Source organism: Chiloscyllium plagiosum, unplaced genomic scaffold, assembly GCF_037043375.1.
Source record: "Chiloscyllium plagiosum isolate Xiang-an unplaced genomic scaffold, Cpla_swu_hap1 HiC_scaffold_39, whole genome shotgun sequence".
In the NCBI taxonomy this organism is placed as follows: Eukaryota; Metazoa; Chordata; class Chondrichthyes; order Orectolobiformes; family Hemiscylliidae; genus Chiloscyllium; species Chiloscyllium plagiosum.
Window position 1 is genome coordinate 25,200,232 of NW_028270177.1, and position 24,864 is coordinate 25,225,095.

The window sequence follows — 24,864 nt, forward strand, 5'->3', positions numbered from 1 at the left end:
CTATTCCAATTTACAGGCATTAATGGTCACAGAAACATTCAATATGGGGGGTGGACAATTTGTGCATTTGGAAATGCTTCAGAATAGGCACTCAGTACCTGACAGGGTGTTAGAACCTTTTCACATATATAAGTCATTCTGCTATAATGTGTGTTTCGTTAACATGAATTCACTTTAACGTGATTGATGAATTGGGGACGCCGTTTCTAAAGCGTGAGCTTTTAAAACGTGAGTTGGCGCTAACGCAGTTCCATCACCAATACTTTAAGCGCTGTTTCTAAAGCATGATTTTTCTATAATGTAAGGTGCACAAGAACACAACCATCATATTGTAGAAGAACTACCTGTAGATAGGGGTGTCATACCTATTTTGAATATTTTAAAGAATATTAACTATCTTGAGTACAGCTGGCAATAACATCTGCTGCATTCAGCACAACCACATCCATATCTAGTCAAACTGAGAATCCTTACCAAGAGGATCAGAGACTGCAATTTCTCCTGCTCTGCCCCAACCCCAGTACATACCTGTAGGCTTCTTGCAGTATGACCATATTAACTGATATCTACTTTACTGCACAGCTACAGGGCATTTGTGGATGGACAGATCTGATTCAACTGAAGCTCTAGGGCCAGTTTTGCTTGGGCCTACCTGTTCTGGAGTAGGGATTGGTATAATTTGTGCCAGGATGCTGGCGCTACATCATTTCTACTTTCTCATCTAGCATCCAAAGTTATTCCTGGACAATCTCATAAAAATATAGTCAATTATCAGGAAGAATGTTGTTCATCTTAGCAGTTACACAATATTTTTATTTTCGGATACAGAAGTGACAGACAGGAGGTCTCACTGTTAAGTAGAGCACACCAGATACAGCAATCCTTCGCTCCATGTTGTTTTGATAGGTATGTGTAATTTGCTGTATTTAATGTTATTTGACTTGGCAGGAAGATTGCCTTAGCTGGAATATGGCAGTCCCAAAGCACTCAGTTGTCTTGCTTGTCATCCGAAAGAATAAAAAAATTGGCATTGAGCCAACTGCTGTGGCAGGCTTGGCTATTCAATACTTGAGCCACACCGATCCTCAGTGCTCCAACACATTTTTAATGATTGACTAGTCAGCTGAGCTCATTAATGGGGCCTAGGGGGATAGACCTGTCGGAAAGCTGAGGTTCCTTCTAATCAGCTGTAAATAACTCTGCAAGTCAAACATAAAGGATGTTTCTAATTGAATAAACTTCCCTTTTATGAGATGATGCATGGTGATTAAACTCTAGTGGTAATATCAAAAGCACTCAGAGTGGAATTTAGGAAAATCAACACAGGTATCACCTGCCATCCAGAGCAGGCAAGAAGCCCAGATGTCTCCTTTCAGGACTGGAGCAGGCCATTCAGCTCAACAAACCTGCCCCACCACCATTTAATACAATCATAGCTCATTGAATATTTCAATGTCTTTTATCCATCCCATCTTCATAACCCTCTATGCTAATGGTGATCAAAAATCTATCAATTTCTACCTTAAACATATTCAAAGATAAGCAACCTCAACACTCTGTGGTAGAAAATTCCAAAGGTTTACAATGCTCTGAGTAATTCCTGACCATCGAGAGCTGCTCTTCGATTCGAGGCATTGCTCAGCAGCACCACTGATGGAAGCTGCTGGTGCTGCAGCAACATGAGGTTATGGGGGGTTTGCTGGGAGTGAAAGAAGAGTGTACTAGAGTGCCCCAGAGGGAACGGTCCCTGCGGAAGGGAGAGTTCCCGATACGCCCCGCCAGCCTCATGACAGCTTCCTTTGCAACCGAGTAAGGTGTAACACCTGTCCATTTATTTCCTCCCTCCTTAGTACCCAAGGACCCAAACACACCTCCCAGGTGAAGCAGCACTTAATTGCATTTCACACAATCTAGTCTACTGCATTCGCTGCTCACAATGTGGTCTCCTCTACATTGGGGAAATGAAGTGTAGACTGGGTGACCGCTTCACAGAACACTTGCATTCTGCCAAAAATAAAGACCCTGAGCTTCCAGGTGCCTGCAACTTCAACAGTTCCCCGGACAACATCTCTGTCTCAGGCTTGATGCAGTGCTCCAGTGAATCTCGGCGCAAGCATCTCCTTTTCCACTTGGGGACCCTGCAGCCTTCCAGACTCAGTATCGAGTTCAATAACTTCAGAGCTTGAGCTCTGCCATGTCCTTACCCCAACACCCTCACACCAGGCCTTGTTATTCACATAGTCTGTCAGTACACACAACCCATTGTTATACCAATAACAATCCCCATCAATAGCTGTTCATCCTCCTCGCCTGATCGTTACGCATTCCTGATGAAAGGCTTCTGTCCGAAACATCAACTCTCCTGCTCCTCAGATGCTGCCTGACCTGCTGTGCTTTACCAGTTTTTCGACTCTGACTCTCCAGCATCTGCAATCCTCACATTCTTATCCACTCCTTTGACTGTCCAACTGTTATTCTCTCTCTTTGGGCTCTGTTCCCACCTATAGTTTACTCTTAACTCCCTCCCCCCATCCTATCTTCTGCATATAAAACAACATTTTCCTCGCTACCGTCAGTTCCGAGGAAGGGTCACCTGACCTGAAACGTTAACTCTGATTTAGCCCCACAGATGCTACCAGATTCTGCTGAGCTTTTCCAGTATTCTCGATTTTTGTTTCTAATTTACAGCAGCTGCAGTTCTTTTGATTTTCAATTAGTCACTGGTCTGGACAGCTCTGCTATAAACGGCAGGCACAGTCTGAGCTCACTCACTGATGGGCAACACAAATGCCATGGTGGAGTGGCAGTGATTGATAGATTTTACCTTAAAGAATTAAATGGGCATCAAAAATCATCTTTGTAATTTAAGGTCTGGACAGTTCAGTAAATATTACAACATGCCACTAGTAAACATCTTTACAACCATAATCTGCTGATATATTAATAGCTCAAGGCTTATAGAGGCTCAATAGCAATTAGCATTGTTTACAAATGACACACTGGCAGGATACAATACACAGGAGTATTGGCTACTCTACTTCTGATTCACTAGGATGGCTACTGCAGTGAATTCTAATCAGCAGTCCAACAAATCTTTGGCAGAAAATCAACTCTGGAGGATCAGAGTGTGCAATAGAGTCTGACATGTGTCGTGTGGTGCCAATACTGTTATTGCACTCAATTCCAAGCATTCATTTTCAACTGCTTTAATGTAGGGCTTGCTTTGAAAGGGGTCAGTGTAAAATTAGAAAGTGTTAGGTTAGGAATTGAGTTCCCCTTTCAACATGCAGCCACAGTGTTATACAGATCAAAGAACAGGATGTGGACATCGCTACATCCAATCTGCGGTAAATCCTGGCAGTCAGTGGAAAATTGGGAGTTCAACAAATTGCTGCACATACACATACACCAAACTGTTAATCCAGGCTCCCTCCAATTGAGATCTCATGCTGAAATCTCAGCAAAAGGCTAACTGACACCTTTAGGAAATTGCACTAATTGCATTCGCTCTATGTTATACACAAAGATCTGATTTGCACTTATCATGCTTCTTGCAAAAAACAATTATAGAAAAGGAATAAATCCCGATTCTTGTTAAATAAATCACTGGTAGAAAGGAACAATGTTTTTAAAGTCTGATCTGCAGGTACAACAAGTAATTAGGAAGGCAAATGGAATGTTGTGGGCGGCACGGTGGCACAGTGGTTAGCACTGTTGCCTCACAGCGCCAGAGACCCGGGTTCAATTCCCGCCTCAGGCGACTGACTGTGTGGAGTTTGCACATTCTCCCCGTGTCTGCGTGGGTTTCCTCCGGGTGCTCCGGTTTCCTCCCACAGTCCAAAGATGTGCAGGTCAGGTGAATTGGCCATGCTAAATTGCCCGCAGTGTTAGGTAAAGGGGTAAATGTAGGGGAATGGGTGGGTTACGCTTCAGCGGGTCGGTGTGGACTTGTTGGGCCGAAGGGCCTGTTTCCACACTGTAAGTAATCTAATCTAATCTAATCTAATTGCTAAAGGGGTTCAGTTTAAAAGCAGAGAGGTAATGTTACAGCTGTACAAAGTGCAGGTGAGGCCACACTTGTGTGCAGGTTTGGTCTCCTTACTTAAGGAAGGATGTAATGGCACTGGAGGGGATGCACAGGAGGTTCATGAGGTTGATTCTGGAGTTGAGGGGGTTGGTTTAGGAGGAGAGACTGAGTAGATTGGGATTATATTCACTGGAATTCAGAAGAATGTCGGGGGGGGGGGGATTTTACAGAAACATATAAAATTACGAAGGGAATCGATAAAATAGAAATAGAGAGGATGTTTCCACTGATTGGTGAGACTAGGACAAGAGGGCATGGCCTCAAGATTAGAGGAAGCAGGTTTAGAACTGAACTGAGAAGGAACATCTTCACCCAGACGGTTGTTAATCGATGGAATTCCTTGCCCAGGGAAGTAGTTGACAGTACTTCAGTAATCGCTTTTAAAGCTAAGGTATATACTTTTTTGAAAAATAAAGGAATTAAGGGATGTGATGAAAACACGGGTAACTGGAGCTGAGTCCACGAAAAGATCAGCCATGATCTTATTGAGTGGCAGAGCAGGCTCGAAGGGCCAGACGGCCCACTCCTGCTCCTAGCTCTTCTGTTCTTAAAGAAACAGATGAAAATCATTGAAGCATCTTCGGTATTTTCTTTTGTGCTGGTTGAAAATACTGCATAAGTGAAAGCTTCTTTCATGATATCTATTAACCGAAGCACCCACTATTAATCCTTTTTCCTAAACCGTCAACTGTGCAAGTCTACATCTCTTCAGCTTTCACCATGAAATCCATGGTCTGTTAAACCAGCTGCCCAAGACTTTGCGCTTTTCGGTAGGATTGTCCCAAACCTGACAAGTTTCAGTCCCAAACCACCAACCCCACGTGACCTGAGGCTGCAGTAAATTTAATCACAAATATTGCAGCTTTGTCTTCTTACAAATGTGAGTTCTTTCATACAAATGAGGTAAACTGAGTTACATTTACCAGTCAATTTTAGAACATAACAAATTACATGACTAACGGAGAACTTATTTTAACTGTTCCTAATGGGAAGAAAATAAGATAGAATCAAGGACATTGGTAGTTTGTAAAAATAAAAATCATATTAGATCAGGGAAATTTGCTGATTTATTTCATTTTGTGATGTGCCAGTTGTTATCAGTAATGTGAATGGATCCAACAAAATATCATTCAAATAGACAGGAAGTGGCTCAGTGCAAACTTCTTTGGACTAGACACCCAGAATCCCAGGACCTAATATTCTGGGGCTGAAGATTCAAATCCCACCATGGAAGATGGTGAAATTTGAAATCAATAAAAATCTGTATTTAAGAAGTTAGCCCAACGATGACCATGCAATCACTGTCAACTGTTGTTGAAAACCCACCTGGTTCACTAATGTCTTTTAGGGAAGGAAATCCACCATCCTTACCTGGTCTGACCTACTTGTGACTCCATACCCACAACCATGTAGTTGACTCTTAACTGCCATCTGACAGGCCTAGCAAGCCACTCAGTTCAAGGACAAATAGGGATATGCAGTAGCTTCTGATCTAGCCAGCAATGTTCCCGCCCCACACAAAGAAAATAAATATCATTCAAAATACAAGCTTTTAGAGTGATAAACAAAAGTGCCTTAACACCTCTATTATTCAATAGTTCTATCAGTCCTCATTTAATAGATATCTTATTTTATACTCGTTGGAGCCTTCTGGTTTCATTATATATTTCCCTATTTGTTTGCATTTATTAACCCCATATCACTCTGGTGAATGGATTTTCTATATATGCCAGAGTCTAAAGTTTTAAAGGGATACATATATTTCGCCTTGGTTTTTGCAGACTAAAATGGGAGATACTGGGCCAGCAAACCATTTCAAATTTATTCCACAGTTCGATTAGATCGCAAAATGAGAGTTATGGCTTAAAAATTTATTTTTTTTAAAAAGGGTTTTGCTGGACAAATAATTTTGAGCAGCTGTGATGCTGCTCATCCGAGAAAACAGCCCACACAGGGGGCAGTGGCAACATTTTACAAATGGTGCAGCTTTAGGTTTGCAAATGGCTGTGAATGGTACCTCCGTGACCCCACCTACGACAGCCCTTTTCTGATCATCAACATTATCGTAAGACAAGTTCAATTAGGAGGCACGAAGTGATAGAGCAAACTTCGTGTGATCAGAGCTCAGATTTTACAAGTACACAACACAAACTGAACTGCCTGATATCGCAGGTCAGTTCAATGAAACTTGGATGTTTCCACCCTGAACATACACAAAAAAAGTACACTTTGTTTAGGTTGGCCCCATTCTTTTTTTCAGTAGCATTCCACTTCCCCTTTCAATAGTAACAAACTTCTTTAAGCTCTGACACATCTTCACTCAATAAGTTAATACAGTTGCCTCAAACCTTGTGGCTCTGAACAAACTGTCCTCCTGGATAGTCAAAACATCTGATTTTCGGGTGGTTCTAAAGTTAGAAAATTCATTTACAAATTGATAATGACGATCATGAAAGGTTAGGGGTAATCTGGTGGCCCAAAGTGGCTCTGAGTTATGCTGAGACTGTCTGGCAGAAGCCAATGCATCGAAGAACATGACCTAATATTTTTATATTCTTGCAATGAATAATTTACATATTTGGCAATATGCTTAGTAGGCTGTGCTTCCTGCAGATTTACTTCACATAAACTGTAAATTGGCTAAATAATAAACAGAAGTGTCATATCGCTTGTGCCAATAGTGAACAGATGTGCAGCACAAACATTTGACATTTTACCCTGCAATATTTTAGCTCTGCAATATTTTACCCAGTTTCAACTATTTTGATTCAAACTTACACTAAAATATCAGAAAGCAAATTAAACATTGCACATTAAGATTTCATGGTGTAATTTTAGAGCTAAGTGTAATTAATGTATGTTTATCATAGTTCAGTTTCTAAATTTTTCTGAGGTCACTCAATCTACTTGAGCATATTTACAATTAGCAAAAGTATAAAATATATTATTTCAAATTGTAAATTGCATCCAGTTCTTTATTTTAAAGAAAAGAGGATTGATATAACATTATAATTGTCAGAGTTAAAAAATGTGTTGCTGGAAAAGTGCAGCAGGTCAGGCAGCATCCAAGGAGCAGGAGAATCGACGTTTCGGGCATAAGCCCTTCTTCAGGAATGAGGAGGGTGTGCCAAGCAGGCTAAGATAAAAGATAGGGAGGAGGGACTTGGGGGAGGACGTTGGGAATGCAATAGGTGGAAGGAGGTTAAGGTGAGTGTGATAGGCCGGAGAGGGGGTGGGGATGGAGAGGTCGGGAAAAGACTGCAGGTCAAGAAGGCGGTGCTGAGTCCGAGGGTTGGGAATGAGATAAGGTGGGGGGGGGGGGGAAATGAGGAAGCTGGAGAAATCTGCATTCATCCCTTGTGGTTGGAGGGTTCCTCGGCGGAAGATGAGGCGCTCTTCCTCCAGGCATTGTGTTGCCATGGTCTGATGATGGAGAGGCCAAGGACCTGCATGTCCTTGGCGGAGTGGGAGGGGGAGTTAAAGTGTTCCGCCACGGGGTGGTTGGGTTGGTTGGTGTGGGTGTCCCAGAGATGTTCTCTGAAATGTTCCGCAAGTAGGGTGCCTGTCTCCCCAATGTATAGGAGGCCACATTGGTGCAGCGGATGCAGTAAATGATGTGTGTGGAGGTGCAGGTGAATTTGTGACGGATATGGAAGGATCCCTTGGTGCCTTGGAGGGAAGTGAGGGGGGAGGTGTGGGCACAAGTTTTGCATTTCTTGCGGTTGCAGGGGAAGGTGCCGGGGGTGGAGGTTGGGTTGGTGGGGGGTGTGGACCTAACAAGGGAGTCGCGGAGGGAGTCGTCTTTCCAGAACGCTGATAGGGGAGGGGAGGGAAATATATCCTTGGTGGTTGTGTCTGTTTGGATCTGGCGGAAATGACGAAGGATGATACGATGTATCTGGAGGTTGGTGGGGTGGTAGGTGAGGATCAGTGGGGTTCTGTCCTGGTGGCGATTGGAGGGGTGGGGTTCAAGGGCGGAGGAGCGGGAAGTGGAGAAGATGCGGTGGAGAGCATCATCAACCATGTCTGAGGGATCTCCCCCTCCCACTCCGCCAAGGACATGTAGGTTCTTGGCCTCCTCCATCACCAGACCATGGCAATACGATGCCTGGAGGAAGAGTGCCTCATCTTCCACGTAGGAACCCTCCAACCACAACTTTACCAGCAACACATTTTTCAGCTCTGATCTCCAGCATCTGCAGTCCTCACTTTCTCCCATTATAATTGTCAGCCTAATTCACAAATATGACAAACACCTTTAGCACCTCAGAGTACTATACTGCAGTTTATAGCATTCCTTTCCTACTGAAAGGCTTGTGTACTGTGTAACTGGCAATCTGTGACAAAGATGTTCTAATGAGGCTAATTTATCAAGACAAGATAGATTAAATCTTTGTGGCAAAATCATCCAAAATCCTCATTTTAGTTTTCTCATTTGAAGTATAAATAGTGTAGTTGTAATTTTAATGGAAACTGCACCAATGTGTGGCTCTGAACCAATATTGACTGCCTGAGTAAATTTGCAAATTAATGGCCAAGAATTGCCCATTTATGAATTATGTTTTTTTTGTGACTAGTGTGGACTCCATTTCCGAAAAGGGGATTGAAGATTTGGAACTGATTCTGGCACCAAATGAGTGCAATCAGCTCTCATCTCTTGTATATTTAATGACATCCTGCTTCTTACAATAACTTGTTATCATAGAACCCCTATAGTGCGGAAAGAGGCCATGATTCAACTCCTAAGTAGCTAGTGATCTGTTTGAAGGATTAACACAAGTTAGAAATGCTGGAACTGATCTGATTTTATCCATGAATTCCCTCATTGGGCAGGGGAGGTGTAAGCTTTTCTCTGTTTGCTCTGGACAATGAAGTTAGAAAACAACAAGCAGCAAATTTAATCAATATTCTCCCTAATAAAATTTTGAAAGCAACCAAATGGAATCCAAGTAATTCTGTTTAGCAACCATTCCCTGTTATTAATTTTATGACATGTTTTCATTCAGTTGCAGTTGTAATGTATATGCTAAATGGAAGAAATAAAATTGCACTACTGTGAAATTATTTGTAATCTTCAGCCTTGACATTGATGTCATTTTGCTACTTCATTGCCAACAAGAATTTTGCAAGTCAGTTTCCTGTTTAGCATTTGAATGCATATCTGAAACAGAACTTAAACTCTGACTTTACTTACTGGTTCAGGACAGGGGTATAGGCTGTCTTATCCTCGTCTATGCAAGAAACCATCAAAGTAATGAGTTTTGGCCAGAAATCTAAGTTTTTGATGGTGGGTCCCTGGTCCTCACGAGGAATCTCTTGCTTTTTACTCTGTTGAGATAAAAATACTCATTAGTTCAAAAGCAAAATGCAGTATTGGAGAAAATAAATTAATGCATCTTAATAGCTAATATTCAGGCTGTCCTTTTTACAGTATGCAGCTCAAAACCACAAAATACAGAACAACCAACATACGTTAAAGCGTAGTTAAAAAGAGGTAATAGATGGTTAAAAATTCTCCACAGGAATACCAATGCATCCCCACATATAATGTCTTGAGATATTAAGTGATGTGTAACATGTGCCCATATCTTTTTAAATTCCTTCTTCAGACATGAACATCAATAGGATAATACGTTGTTATTGTCTATCCCTAATTGGCCTTCGAAGGTGGTGGAGAGCTGCCTGCAATTGAGAGGCTTGCTGGGCCATTTTGTAAGGGAATTAAGGGGTCACACCAGACAATCAATGGCAGATTGATCTTTCATCCCTGAAAGATGAGACAAACGGGTTTTTAAAACAATCCTACAGTTTCATGATCACAGTCATTGAGAGTAGTTTTCAAGTGCAGATTTATTAGTTAATTGAGTTGAAATTGGAACTTCATGTCTCTAAAGCATGAGTTAAGTGTCTGGATTATGAGTCCAGTAACATTATCTCTGCACGACATTGTGCTGTGTCCTATTTATAAAGTTAGTTCATTGCTCTGAATGTATTATCTAAAACTTGCTGGGAAAGCCATAAATTCATGAGGGCTGAATGTCTAGAACCAACGCCATACAAATGGTTATGAGTCCCTTAGGGAAGGAATACCTACAACAAAGGGGCAAACAGAATAGAACCCAAGCACAATCTGTATTCAGGTACAGGAATTGAATATTAGGTAAAATCTAATTGCTTTTGGAAATTCAAATTTACTTTCTAAAGCATTTTTACCTCTTTATTCTTCTGTTCTACAGCTCATTTTTGTTCCAACATAAATTGAGTGGCAAAAATGACAGATAATTAGCAATTACATTGCTGAACTTTTGTACAATGCACAATCTGCTAGGAAACCAATTGGGAAATCCAGTTTGAGAACTCTAATACACAATGCAGAGATCTGGTTGCTGAATTTCTTTCTGACAAAGAGTTGGAAAATTTGCACATATACATCTTGATTGATTCATAGCAAAGAATTGTGTCTGTAACACAGCACAGAAGTGTCAACCTTCCTCCCAAGGCAGAATGTTTTGCTATAATTCTGCCTAACAAACTCTTCAGTGATGAAACTCATCACCATGAAGGGAATCAGAGCTAAGCATCAAATAGCTTGGGAGTTTGAACTTGCTGCTCTACAGTCATAAGCAAGTGTTTCCAAATCCAAACTACTGAAATCCTATATCATTTACCTGGCATGATCAAAGTCCATTGTGAAATTTGATAAGTTACAATCAATGTGACCAGCTGTACTGCCAATCATCAATAATTGCATTTTAAACCTTCTTTCAGTTGGCTATCCTCAACACTTCATTACTCCCTGTAAAACCGACTGTCATTTTTAATAACTCTGTAAGGTTATGTCTGCAAAATTGTCTAATTGTGCATTTCAATCGCATAACAACAATTGAATTTCTACTGGAATATTTTATAATTGAAACGCAGCAAAAAGAGCCAACGCACAAAAAATGCTGAGCCCTGTTCGTGCCTCCTGTGCTCTACTCCAGAAAACACAGTTTGGTGGAAATGCAGACGAGCACGTTTCCATCCCAGATACATGCCAGACATTTCTCAGAGTTGGAGGGAGGAAGAGCAGTATGAGAATGCATGGATGAGAAAGATTTTTGAAGCAGTTTGAGGTCACCTGGCCAATGATTCTATTTTTTAAAAATGTTTTTCTCACCAGGTACTTGCATTCTCCAGAGTCTTTGTTCTTTAAATTTGCTTCTCCGCACCATCTATACCCACAATTATGGGCTTGCCAATTGGAATTCCACTATCTGAGGGGCTAGGAAGAGTTACTAAAGGGACAGCAGGCCTATTTGTGTGGTATGAATTAGCACTGAGTCACTGGTACTGGCACACCTATATCTACATCACAGATGTGAACGCATCTCACTTGGGCAATTAGTTAGTACAGTTGGAGGTTCTAGCTGTCAAGGTAATTAATGACAGAAAAAAAAACAATAGTGTGCATTTTTATGAAGATTCAATTCATTCTTAGACGTGATGTTTCTTCAGAAAGAACACAAAGGTAATGTGACATTGTTAATGGGGTACTGCACAGAGGTGATCATCAGGAAGGAAAGTTGAACGTGTACAAGTCCACTATTGTTAAACCTACTCAGCAACAGTGTTATGATCCTAGCTGATGTTATTACTGGTCAAGTCAGATCCTAGACTGAAATCTGACTTGATAGGTCATATTTTGTTTAATTCTTTGGTTTTAATTAGATGGTCGTTCACTGAAATACAACATGCAATGTTGCAGGTTTAATGTTAACAACAAAACTGAAGTTTATTACCCAAAATAATAAACAAAATAAAATGAATCATTTTATATAACACTTACTTAAAGATTTTTGAGACACAACGCAAAATACAATCCAACTAATCACGCAAACCCTCCTTTATTGTACCCACATCACAGAGAATACCCTCCATTTCATATTTAAAAGGCATACTTCACTTGTGGCTTCCATGCGCCATCTTGAGAATCTGGCAGCCTCTTTCTGCAGCTTTCACACAACAGAGCTTAGACTTTCTCAGCTTGAAATAATCCCTTCATGGTTTTAAGCACTCACTTTTGGTCTCAAATTTTTAAACTAAACACCCTACATCAAAGTAATATTTTCTTTACACACAAGCTATTTACTTTCCCTTCACAGGGGAAAATGCTTGATACATCTTCTGCAAACCTTCCCTAATTGAAACTAAATAGCACTTTTTCCACACTATGGGTGTATCCCCTAAATCTTGCCAAAGATTTTAGAATTTACAATCTGAAAACTTCATGCACTTTATTGTTCATTTTGTTCACTCATAAACTGTCCAACTGTAAACAAATCCTCCTTACACTCAAGAAAGTTTCTCTGTGTGATATTTTAAAATAAATCACTAGGGCTACAGGAATACTTGTCAGTTAATCATTAAAATCCTTCAGAAACAGAAAGCCCATATGCCATTTGTTCAAAATTCAAAAATCTACAATGAATTATATTAAAACATACATATAGATCTCACAACTTGATCCCATGCAAGGACTGCACAAAACACTATATAGGACAAACAGGAAGACAGCTAACAATCCACATCCACGAACATCAACTAGCCACGAAACGACACGACCAGCTATCCCTAGTAGCCACACACGCAGACGACAAGCAACATGAATTTGACTGGGACAACACTACCATTATAGGGCAAGCCAAACAAAGAACAGCCAGGGAATTCCTAGAAGCATGGCACTCATCCACAAACTCCATCAACAAACACATCAACCTGGACCCAATATACCAGCCACTACAGCGGACAGCTGAAACTGACAACCGGAAGCGGCAGGGACAGGCCACTATAAATGCCGGAGGAAACACCACAGAAGCGCTTCACAGGAGGCTCCCAAGCACTGAGGATGTCACCTAGACAGGGGACGAAATGTTTGCAACAAAACTTCCAGCTCGGCGAACAGAACCACAGCAACGAGCACCCAAGCTACAAATCTTCTCACAAACTTTGTATCACAACTGTTAAGGGAATTGCCTTCTCATGGCCTAAGCCCTGTAGAAATCAGACAATAGAATACCGCCATGGGCTGTAAGAACACCTATTGTCAGTATGAATTTCAGAGTTGGCCCAGCAGAAAAGGGAGCTGCCAACCACAGTCTTAAGTCTGCATTCAAGGTTTCCTTATCTCTGATGCCTGGTGATCTTCAATTAATCCCTCACCTCTCCAGTTCATGCAAGCACTGTTTGTGAATGAAGATGCCTTTATAAAGGCTGTTATATTTCTACGTTCATCCCTTTAAACATCCAAACAATTTTCTGCTCCCTCAGCTAGTATGCTCCCTACACTTGCTGGAAGTGAGACTAGTGTAGATTTAGTGTGCTCTCAGCAGTATAGATGGGCCGAAGGTCGTCTTCTGTATGATACTACCTGGATCACAAGAACTATGCAAATGAGCCTGTCCATTTTGTGCCATAAGCATATTACCAGTGGGACTGGACAGCATTCATTTTTAAACTTTAAATTATATACTAATATCTGTTAGATGTTCCTGTATGTTCAACTGAAGAGCTTATAGTTTCCCCTGATAACCAAAGGTAGAATGTTTTGGTTTTGACTTGGACTCATTCTTCAGGAGCAGATGGAGATCACAACCCTGCATTGTGTAGGGATTAGTCTCCGATGGTGATTTTCCCAATTAGTGGTCAGAAGGCAAGTTGATCTTTCAGTTCAAGATAGCAGGTATGCTCATGACCCTGGAAAAGCAATGGGAGGACCACTTGGTACCAGTATTGTAGATAAAAAGTACATTCGACAGCTACACCACAATTTTGGAAAGGGAAACTTTCCACATGGTGGATAGTGGGCAGGGCCTCAGTGGAGCTACTGAATATCATTTCTACCTTTGCACAGCCACCCTGAGGCAACTGGTCAAGTTCTCAATGAGTTGGGAAGCTCAGGAAGCCAGAAAATTCCATCTCTCACAATGGGCTTTAATAGGAATTTCTAAAACCTTTATTCGGCTACTCACCACTTACAAAGTATGGTATAATCCTGATGCACGCACATCTCCTGGAAGATGCCCTAGGTTCAGGATGGAACCAGCAAGCTGGCAAATTGTCACCCATGTTTACGACTACATTTGCTCTAATTACAAAGTAAAACCCTACGCTAAGAAACATGTCGCTGAAGAAATTGTTCTTCAAAAGGAACTGAGATCCACTGAAAACATTATTCATATTCAGCTGAACACGAATATATTCTGCAAAGGATATTGGCTGCTCACATTATTCTGGAAGAGCTAAAAATAAGTGTTATGATTAAAAATGCTGTACATATTTTGACAAATTCTGGTTTACCAAATAGCTGTGTGTGTCATCATTACTGTGAATGCTTAAAATGTTGTCAGTTACTGAAATAAGGCAGTTATTAAGTACCAGCTTTGAATGCAATGTAAACATGCATAAATTGACCTGAACTTTCACAACCTATAACCTGAATAATAATTATTCAGGCGGGAAAGTTTGGGAGTACTCAAGTTCCATTAATTTATGAGAAACATACATTTGGGAAAAAATACTCCTGTCAAATCACACAAGGTCACATTACCATCCATCACTTTTGGGGGCAATGAATATTTCCTCACATAATTCCTTAGACCAAATGAGTGTCTACAGTAATGGTGTGTGTACTTGAGGCGAAGGATTGTTGCACATATTGCAGACAAATCACACACACATTCTGATCATTTGGATACAAAATGTATCTTTTATGTTTGACAGCTGTTAGATTAGATTCCCTACAGTGTAGAAACAGGCCCTTCGGCCCAACAAGGCCACAATGACCATCCAAAGAGCAACCCACCCAGACCCTCTGACTAATGCACCAAACACTATGGGCAATTTAGCATGGGCAATCCACCTGATCTGCATATCTTTGGACTGTGGGAGGAAACTGGAGCACCCAGAGGAAACCCACGCAGACATGGGGAGAATGTGCAAACTCCACATAGCCAGTTGCCCACGGCTGGAATCCAACCTGGGTCCTAGGCATTGTGAGGCTGCAGTGCTAACCACTGAGCCACCGTGCCACCCTGTTATGGATGCAAACTGCTCAAAAACATTGTACATCCAATGTGTTCTTACAGCTTCAGCTATAACTGAAACACATTGAAATCTTTTTTGGGACTAAGAGTCAGGGCAGGCATGTTAGATGCTAACTGACTCGCCACTCTCACTGCTAAGGCAACTCGAATGAACCAACTCATTAAGAGCTGACTAGTGAGCTTCAGCAAGTATCTCAGCCTATCACAGGCCTGGCCAGTGGCTTCAAGAGGGAGAGGGGTGTGTGTGAGGCATCGGGTTGAGAGGGGAAGGGATGACTTTAGAGTCCACCCAAGTACTTCCCACTGATGCCAGACTATGGCAATTGATGGTCCTCCCTTTCCCTCACAGCTTCCCCCACAGTTAGGTTGCCCTGGTTACAGATTTGGGAAAGCAGCCTCTTTTCTCACTTGCTAAGAAAGCGGGTAAACAGAGAGTGGCAGATTGAGGTCTTTGATCGACTATTTCAGATCATTGCCAAGATTAGAGTGGTGCTGGAAAAGCACAGCAGATCAGGCAGCATCTAGGGAGCAGAAAATCGACATTTCGGCAGGAGCCCTTCATCAAGAATGAGGGTTCTGATGAAGGGCTCCTGCCCGAAATGTCGATTTTCCTGCTCCTCAGATGCTGCCTGATCTGCTGTGTTTTTCCAGCACCACTCTGATCTTGACTCTGATCTCAGCATCTGCAGTCCTCACTTTTGTCTATTTCAGGTCATTACTTGGTGGTGGATTGAGTGTGTCCCAAATGGATATTCTCAACCAGAATGTAACTAGTGAGACGGTGAGGAGTGTCAGGTATAACACGTCCAATAATTTTGCCATCCCAGCATCCAACTGAGAAAAGTACAATTTGTAGTTTCCATCAGGATTGGAATGATTTCCATTTTAAGGTTCCTTTAGTTCACGGTTGTAATCAAAAGCAGGATTACATTTATGCATAAGTAACCTCATACATTTATAACAAAAATAGCTACAGCCCATCCGGTTCCTTTCCTGTGCTGTGGGCTACTGCAAAAGCAATTCTGATGGAAGGGAACTTGGAAATGACTCAGGATAATCATAAATGCAACGAAATTTGCAGAGAGTCCATTCAATCCACGGTGAACACACAGGGTGATAAGTAGCCATGTGGTCAAATCCTACTTTCCAGCACATGATTCACAGCCTTGTAGGTCATGACACTTCAGCTGGACGTTCAAGTATCTCTTCAAACATCATGAGGGCTCCTGCCTTGACCACAGAAACAGGGAAAATAGGAGGAATAGGGCAATCGGCCCTTCAAGCCTGATGTGTCATTCTATACGAACATGGCTGATCATCCAATTCAGTACCCTGATCCTGCTTCCGCCCCCATAGCCCTTGATTCCTTTTGCTCTAAGAACTATATCTAATGGCTTCTTGAGAATATTCAATGTTTTGGCCTCAAGTGCTTTCTGTGGTAAAGAATTCCATAGGCTCACCACTCTCTGGGTGAAGGAATTTCTCCTCATCTCAGTCCTATGTGGTCAGTCCTGTGTCCTTCGATGGTGACCCCTGGTACTGGACTCCCTGGTTGTCAGTAACATCCTTCCTGTGTTTACAAGTCTACTCTTGTTAGAATGTCAGATGTTTATGTGAGATCCCTACCCCATACTTTGGGCAGAGAGTACCAGACCTCCACACTCCATCACTGAAAATAATGCCCAATTTTCCTTTCAACCACTTATCTCTTTCCCTGAATCTACGCCTCATGGTATGGAACCTTCAATCACGAAGAATCAGGTCTTTCTATTATATCTAGAACTTTTGAAATTTTATACAGTTCAATTAGGTCTTCCTCAACCTTTCCTCATAATAGAAATTCTCCAATTTAGGTAAATCACATACATTTATTCTGTAGCTTCTCTCGTGCATTTATTCACATTCCTATATCGAGGTGACCAAATATTTAACATTAACTTTCGATGATCAAATAAAACAGGTGATAATGGATCAACCATCTGTTATGCACTTATCCCAATTTCCTAACTTAAAGCTGCCCACATCAACAGATGAAGTCTGAATTGTCTGAGGACATCTGCCAGTATGGGACATTTATCATAAGATCTCAAGCGATACAGTACTATTTTTCAATAACTCATTCACTGTCTATAATTTGGAGTCTTCAAAAATATTTGTGTATGCATTTTTGTAAGGCTTTGCCTATAAATGGATCTACGTAAAGTATTATTGTTGCACAAAACATACAGTCACTTGAACAGAGTACTTTGAGCATTTTGAGGTAATAGGAAATCATTCCAAATAAGGCAAAACATTGGGATGTGCCTTTGACTAAATTATGCCAAATTCACAACAAATTTACTGGGAAAATATAATATTTTGACATGATCGAAGACATAATTTTGAATTGAGAATAGCTTGATCTGCATTGACATAAAATATATTACGGATACATGAGGATAATTTGAAGCTCACACAGCTCAGCATGTCTTGTGGTGATGTCTGAAATTTGTAAATTAAATACTTGACACATCTATTTCAGGATCTTCCTGTCTTTGGCTTGCCTCCACTCTTCCAACATTTAGGAAAATAGCATCATCTTCAAAAAGCATGAGAGTCATTTTCCACTCTCAGCTAGTAACATGAAGGAAGGACTTTTTTTAAGCAATCTGACAGTTCTCAGCTGGATTTACAATCTGGTTCACATTCTGAATTTTTATCTTGCAAACAGTCCATCTGGAGATGATGTCACTTCCTCAGGAGTTTCTCAAACTGACTCACTTTTAAGACTAATGAAGCAACATTGTTCAGGCATCAATTGAATACATGATATCTCCTGGGATGTACAGATGGACTATCATTTGAAGGATATACAACAGAGAAATGTATTCGACTCAATTGATCTTACTTATTCTTTGCATAAATTTGTCATAAAAATGTTTCCTTTTTCATTTCACACATAAAATACAATAACCAAAAACGAAATTGATTGTGAGAATGTACGGTAAATTGGTGACTGTCAATAAACCCTCACATTTCAAATCACAGAACTGGCTTCAAGCCAAATTAGTATATGAGAAAAAAAAATGCAGCTTGATGGGTAGAGTTTTGTGCCTTGGGTATAATTGTTGATTCCAGCACAAATAGTATCCATTTCAGAAAATCCTACAAACTTCTTCACACTTGCATTTGCATTTCATTGAATGCCCTGAACCAGCACAATTGAAGAGTACTTTAAAACAAAATTTGAAAAAAGAAGATGCTTTAAAAATATTTCTTGATATATATCAGAATGGTAATTTTATAAGATTTTATTAATACAGCTCAAAATGGACATTTCACAGAAAAGAATTATTTTAAAATGATTACGCTGATAAACCATCTGTGAGCAGCTTTGAAAATACACAAAACCACCATTAGTTTGCTTGGGGGTGCAGTACTCAGAGTCTTTTCAAGCTTTCTTTGAAACATTTCAAAACAAACTTCATGACCCTCTGTTTAAATTTTCCAGTATTAGTATTGCCATTTGATCAACGTTACTGTGTCCAATGCCTGGAAACTCCTTCCTAACAGCAGTCCGGTTGTATCTGCACCACATGGATTGCAGCCTCTATGAAGTCGATTTACAATAGCCTCCTCAAGAGGCAATGAGGGAAGGGGATATTGCCAGCAATGCTTAATCCTCTGAACAAATAGGAAAAAATAATAATTTGGGACCTTCTAAAAGGCTCACAAAGTAATGCAACTAGGGGTAACTCCTAATTTTTAATTCACCTCAGGGCCAGGCGTGATTTGTAAGTGAAACTAAGCCAATTTTAAAAGCATTAACTAAAGGCAAAGAACTGGGGAAACAAATTTTGATGAACTCAATTTGCATTTAGAATTTAGCAATTTTGCGTACGAGTTATGCCAATACTGGGGGCTCTGTGCTCGAAAAAGTGTAATCGAACAGAAACTCCAGACCATGTTTATTTGAATTACTGCCTTTTCTTTCATTGGGAACACTATTATGAATTCCACTTTCTTATACTGAGACAGAATAACGATTTTGCATTAAGAAGATCTATCATTTGACAGAAGCCAATACCAGGAAGTTAAGTGCAGCTAACATCTCATTCATTTAAAACACAAGTCTGAATTTATGATTTGAGTTTTTACTGATTTGAGCTGGCTATGTCTGTTCCTATGTTCTGATGGTAATTTTCAAGTAATTGACTTACAACAGCTAATTATTCTACCATTTAAGGTTCCAACTTATAATTATTTTGGTAATCAGTGCTACTTATTTTCCTAAGGCTGGCAAGTGCATCTGTACAATTATCTGTTGTTTCACTATTGATAATGTTAATGCTTTACAGCTCTTATTCAGCAATCGTTCACTTAGACCAGAAAACCATACACGCCATTTCACCATTTAAAGTTATCAGGTCTGCAGCTCAGAAAGAGGTCATTCTGCACAAGTCAAAAGCAACCATCTATTTATTCTAATCATAACCTCCAGCACTTGACCATAGCCTTGCATGCCTTGGTGTACATCTCAATAGTTCTTAAATGTTAGGAGGGTTTCTGCCTTTAGAGAGAAAGTTCCAGATTCCCAACACTCTCTGAGTGAAACCCTCTCACATCCCCTGTAAACCTCCTGGCCTTTAAATCTGTGTCCCCTGCTTAATGGTCCCTCTACCAAGGGGGAAAGCACCTTCCTGCCTACCCTGTCTGTGTTCTTCATTATTTTGTACATCAATCATATCGCCCATTCAGTCTCCTCTGCTCCACGGAAATCACTCCCAGGCAAAGGTGAGGACTACAGGTGCTGGAAACCAGAGTTTAGATCAGAGTGGTGCTGGAAAAGCACAGCAGGTCAGGCAGCATCCGAGGAGCAGGAAAATCAACGTTTCAGGCAAAAGCCCTTCATCAGGAAAACCTTCCCAGTCTGTCCAATCTGTCCTCATAACTAAAACTCTCCTTCCAGACAACATCCTGGTGGATCTCCTCTGTGACCTCTGGCCTATATGTGACTCCAGACCCAATGTGGTTGACTCTTAACTGCCCTCTGGGCAATAAATGCTGGCAGAACCAAGAATACCTGCATTCCAAGAAAGAATTTTTAAACATTTTAAAAGACAAATCAAGGAATATACTGGAGTTAGCCTAATATTGGTTGCTGGGAAAATTATGAGGAATTATCATTAAAGACAAAGAGCTTAAACCCTCGGGGTTTGCGGGTTTTCGCAGCGTCTGTGTGGGTTTCCTCCAGGTGCTCCAGTTTCCTCCCATGGTCCAAAGATGTGCAGGTTAGATGGGTTGGCCATATGTACTGCCTAAAAATGTGCAGGTTAGGTGGAATATCTGTAGGAAATGTGAAGTTATCGGGATAGGTTTGTGAGGCAGCTCTGGGTGGGATGCTCTCTGGACGGTCGGTACAGACTCAATGGGCCGAATAGCCTCTTGTCACACTGCAGGGAGTCTACGATTCTGTGACAGGGGCAGCACAGTGGCTCAGTGGTTAGCACTGCTGCCTCACAGCGCCAGATACACAGGTTCGATTCCAGCCTCAGGTGACTGTCTGTGTGGAGTTTGCACATTCTCCCCACGTCAGTGTGGGTTTCCTCCTGGTGCTCCGGTTTCCTCCCGCAGTCCAAAGATGTGCAGGTTAGATGAATTAGCTGTGCTAAATTGCCCATAGTGCTCGGTGCATTAGTCAGAGGGCAATGGATCTGGGTGGGTTACTCTTCGGAGGGTCGATGTGGACTTGTTGAGCCGAAGGGCCTGTTTCCACACTGTAGGGAATCCAATCTAATGGTCTACTCCTGCTCCTGTGCTCCAATTTGATTCTTTGATTCACATTTGGCTGCTGGGAAATTGTAACAGCAAACAGTTGCTGAAATTGGGAGTTTTGTGTTTTTTATTCATTAGGGTGTCACTGGCCAGGCCAGCACATATTGCCCATCCCTAATTGCCCAGAGGGCAGTAAAAAGTCAACTGTGGATCTGGACTTACATGTAGGCCAGATCAGGTAAGGATAGCAGCTTGCTTCCCAAAAGGCCATTATTGAGCCAGGTGGGTTTTTCTGACAATTGACAATTTGTTCATGGTCATCAATAGGTAATTAAGAAGACAAATGGAATATTGTCCTTCATTGCTAGAGGGATGGGGTTTAATAACTGGGAGGTTATGCTGCAGCTGTATAGGGTGCTGGTGAGGCGGTCCCTGGAGTACTGTGTATAGTTTTGGTCTCCTCACTTGAGAAAGGATGTACTGCATTGGAGGGGGTGCAGAGGAGGTTCACTGGGTTGATTCTGGAGTTGTGAGGGTTAGTTCACAAGGATAGATTGAATAGACTGGAACTATACTTATTGGAATTTCAAAAAATAAGGGGGGGGGGAATCTTATAGAAACATAGAAAGGTTTGAAGGGAATGGACAGATAGAAGCAGGGAGACTATTTCAACTGGCAGGTGAAACTAGAAGTAGGACATAGCCTGAAATTATGGGGGAGCAGATTTAGGACTGAGTTGAGGAGGAAAGAGTTTTGAATCTGCCTGGTGAAGCAGTTGAGACTACGTTATTGAATGTTTTTAGGGCAAAGATAGTTAGATTTTGAACAGTAAAGGAATTAAGGGTTATGATGAGCATGTGGGTAAGTGGGGAGGAGTCCACAAAAAGATCAGCCATGATCTTATTGAATGGTGGAGCAGGCTCGAAGGGCCAGATGGCCTACTCCTATTTCTTATGAGATCCTAAATTCCAAACTTGTACTAAATTCAAAGTCCACCATCTGCTCTAGCAGGATTTGAACCCAGGTCCCCAGAATACTATCTGGGTGTCTGGATTAACAGTCCAGCAATATTGCCACTAGGGCTGTAGCCTATTTGCTACGCTTGCTATTCCTTGTACACAGGCATTCAAATACAATGGGGATGAGACAGATAACTTGGATATTGCCTCACTGTATTAGTGAATGCCCATTTCCAGCAGCACTGTGGATAACTGTGCCCTGGAGCCTGTGGCCAGTCCTGCTGCAGTGAGAGGATCCGTGAAAGTGAAACCTTCATGAAGATGGAACCAGGAAACATTTAGAGACTGCAGCAATATTTCAACGCGGTTGCCAGTTTCTAGAGCTTGGAACATTGTGGAGTGATCTAAACTGAGGAACATGAGTGAATGGGGGAAGATGTCAGCCTCGGGTAGGATAGCTGGCAAAATTAATTAACTCCTCCTTTATGGGCGCCAGAGATCCGGGTTCAATTCCCGACTCAGGCGACTGACTGTGTGGAGTTTGCACATTCTCCCCGTGTCTGCGTGGGTTTCCTCCGGGTGCTCCGGTTTCCTCCCACAGTCCAAAACATGTGCAGGTCAGGTGAATTCGCCATGCTAAATTGCCCGTAGTGTTAGGTAAGGGGTAAATGTAGGGGTATGGGTGGGTTGCGCTTCGGCGGGGCGGTGTGGACTTGTTGGGCCGAAGGGCCTGTTTCCACACTGTAAGTAATCTAATCTAATCTAATCTAATCCATTCACACTGGCACGTGCATATCTCCAGTAACACAGTGGGTAGGATTTGGAGTCCTGCCCAGCTGTCGGATTGATCGAGCTGAGAGTCTGGCGGGAGGCTGGCTCTGGTGGGACTCTGCCGTTTTGCTGCTTCTGCCCCGTTTATGTCCATGACAGGAAAGAGCATGGATGGTCTTCCTACTGTGCCACCAAGTGATGCCAGTAATTAGGTCATGAAATAGGCCTGCCGCAATGTTCCAGCAAGCCTCAGTGCAAGCTCAAAGAACAACATCTCACCTTTCATTTGGGGAACATGCAGCCCCTAGGACTCACTGTCAACTTTATTAACTTTAGGGCATGATTCCATCCTTCCATGTTTTTCCACTCACCCCCACAGCCAGTCCTGTTACATGGGTTGCTTTAAGCACAGTCACCCATTCTCACATACTCTTGTCACATTATGAAGTTTGCTTTCAGCACAGTCTGTCCATTCTCTGCTACCCTCAGCTCTCCTTATCACTTACCAGCTTCTCTTTTGCCTTAGACTATCATGCTTAATCCCCTTGTTTACTTCCTCCTTTCATGTTTCTCTCTCTCTCTGTCTTTGGGCTCCCTCTCCACCTATCCATTCACCTCTCCGTCTCCCCCATCTTCAGCATAAATACCATTTTGTCCAGCTGCTAATCGTTCTGAAGAAGAGTCATCAAACTCAAAACATTAATGCTGGTTTCTTCTCACAGATGCTGCCAGACCTGCTGAGTTTTGCCAGCAATTTCTCGTTTCGTTCCAGATGTCCACCATCTCCAGTTCTTTGTTTTATTATATAGCAGGCAAATAATGCCATTTCAGAGAGCAGTTAAGAATCAACTACACTGCTGTGGGTTTGGAGTTACATGGAAGCAGACCAGGTAAGGACAGCAAACTTGTTTGATTAGATTAGATTAGATTCCCTACAGTGTGGAAACAGGCCCTTCGGCACAACCAGTCCACACTGACCCTCCGAAGAGTAACCTACCCAGACCCATTTCCCTCTGACTAATGCACCATATAGCCAATTCACCTAACCTGCACTCTTTGGACTGTGAGAGGAAACTGGAGCACCCGGAGGAAACCCATGCAGACACAGGCAGAATGTGCAAACTCCACACAGACAGTCGCCCAAGGCTGGAATGGAACCCAGGTCGCTGATGCTGTGAGGCAGCGTTGCTAATCACTGAGCCACTGTCTGTGAATCAAATTACTGCAAATGCTGGAATCTGTACTTAAAAATAAAAAAAGAACGCTGGAAATACAGCAGGTCAGGCAGCATTGATGGAGAGAGAGCAAACTAATGAAAAGTTTGATGAAGAGTCATTGAGACTCGAAACAATAAACTTGCTCTCTCTCCATGGATGCTGCCTGGCCTGCTGTAATTTCCAGTATTTTTGGTGTTCAGTCTAGTAGATTTCTTTCCCTGAAGGACATGAATGAAATCTCCTCGATTCTAAGTGATGGTCCATATATTGGGACTGATCTTCATCTGTCTGCTCACACTAATCTACTTCATCCACTGCTTGGCAATCTATTCAAGTGCTTGTCTGTACACACTGCTACCTTTGCTCAGTGTATTGCACAGCTTTCTGCATCTAAATCACCTACCTAGCCTGTCGCCCCTTCTCTTGCTGTTCTTTCAACCTTGTGATTGTTTGCCCGTACAGCTCACAGCCAGACTTTCCATTCCACCCTATGTTTCCACCCTCTGTTCACTTTGCTGTCATGTTGCTTGTATCTTCTGTTGTCCATCTGTTTGCACTGCTGCCAATAATGTCAGAGTGCTCAGAGCAGATAGTCTGGTAGGCCAAACATGCCTTTCTCTGCCACAGCTAATCAGAAAGAAAGGCCTCTTTGGCAGTCATCAGTTTTATTGGAAGAAGGATAAAAATTTGAAACATACATTCAAACCCAGATACATAATATTAAAAAAAAGTGTGAGGCAGAGCTGGAAGACTATGAAATACTCTGTATATTGTCTTGTTAATTTCTGACAGCTGCATTTCTTAAAATCATGACAGTTCCGGTCGTCACAAATTGTTGCTCTAATCCTGATTTTTATCATTCAACTCACAGTTTACAGACAATCAGACAGGAATTGTAGCTCACTGCTAGCTTTCTGAAGCAATTAAGCCATCTATATTTAGATCGTGTATAATAAGGTTATGTGACTTGTAGTTTATCAACCAAACTCTCC

The 24,864-nt window shown here is 41.7% G+C and overlaps 1 protein-coding gene across 6 annotated transcripts in view; it reads right to left on the bottom strand.

Moving 5' to 3' along the window:
* unc13c (unc-13 homolog C (C. elegans)) overlaps positions 1-24,864 on the bottom strand; it is a 582,280-nt gene that overhangs the window by 176,699 nt on the left and 380,717 nt on the right. For all 6 annotated transcript variants that reach the window (XM_087981434.1, XM_087981433.1, XM_087981432.1 and 3 more), the window contains one exon: positions 9,282-9,415. In XM_087981434.1, coding sequence (XP_087837560.1) covers positions 9,282-9,415 — 134 coding nt within the window. The remainder of the gene's footprint in view (positions 1-9,281; positions 9,416-24,864) is intronic.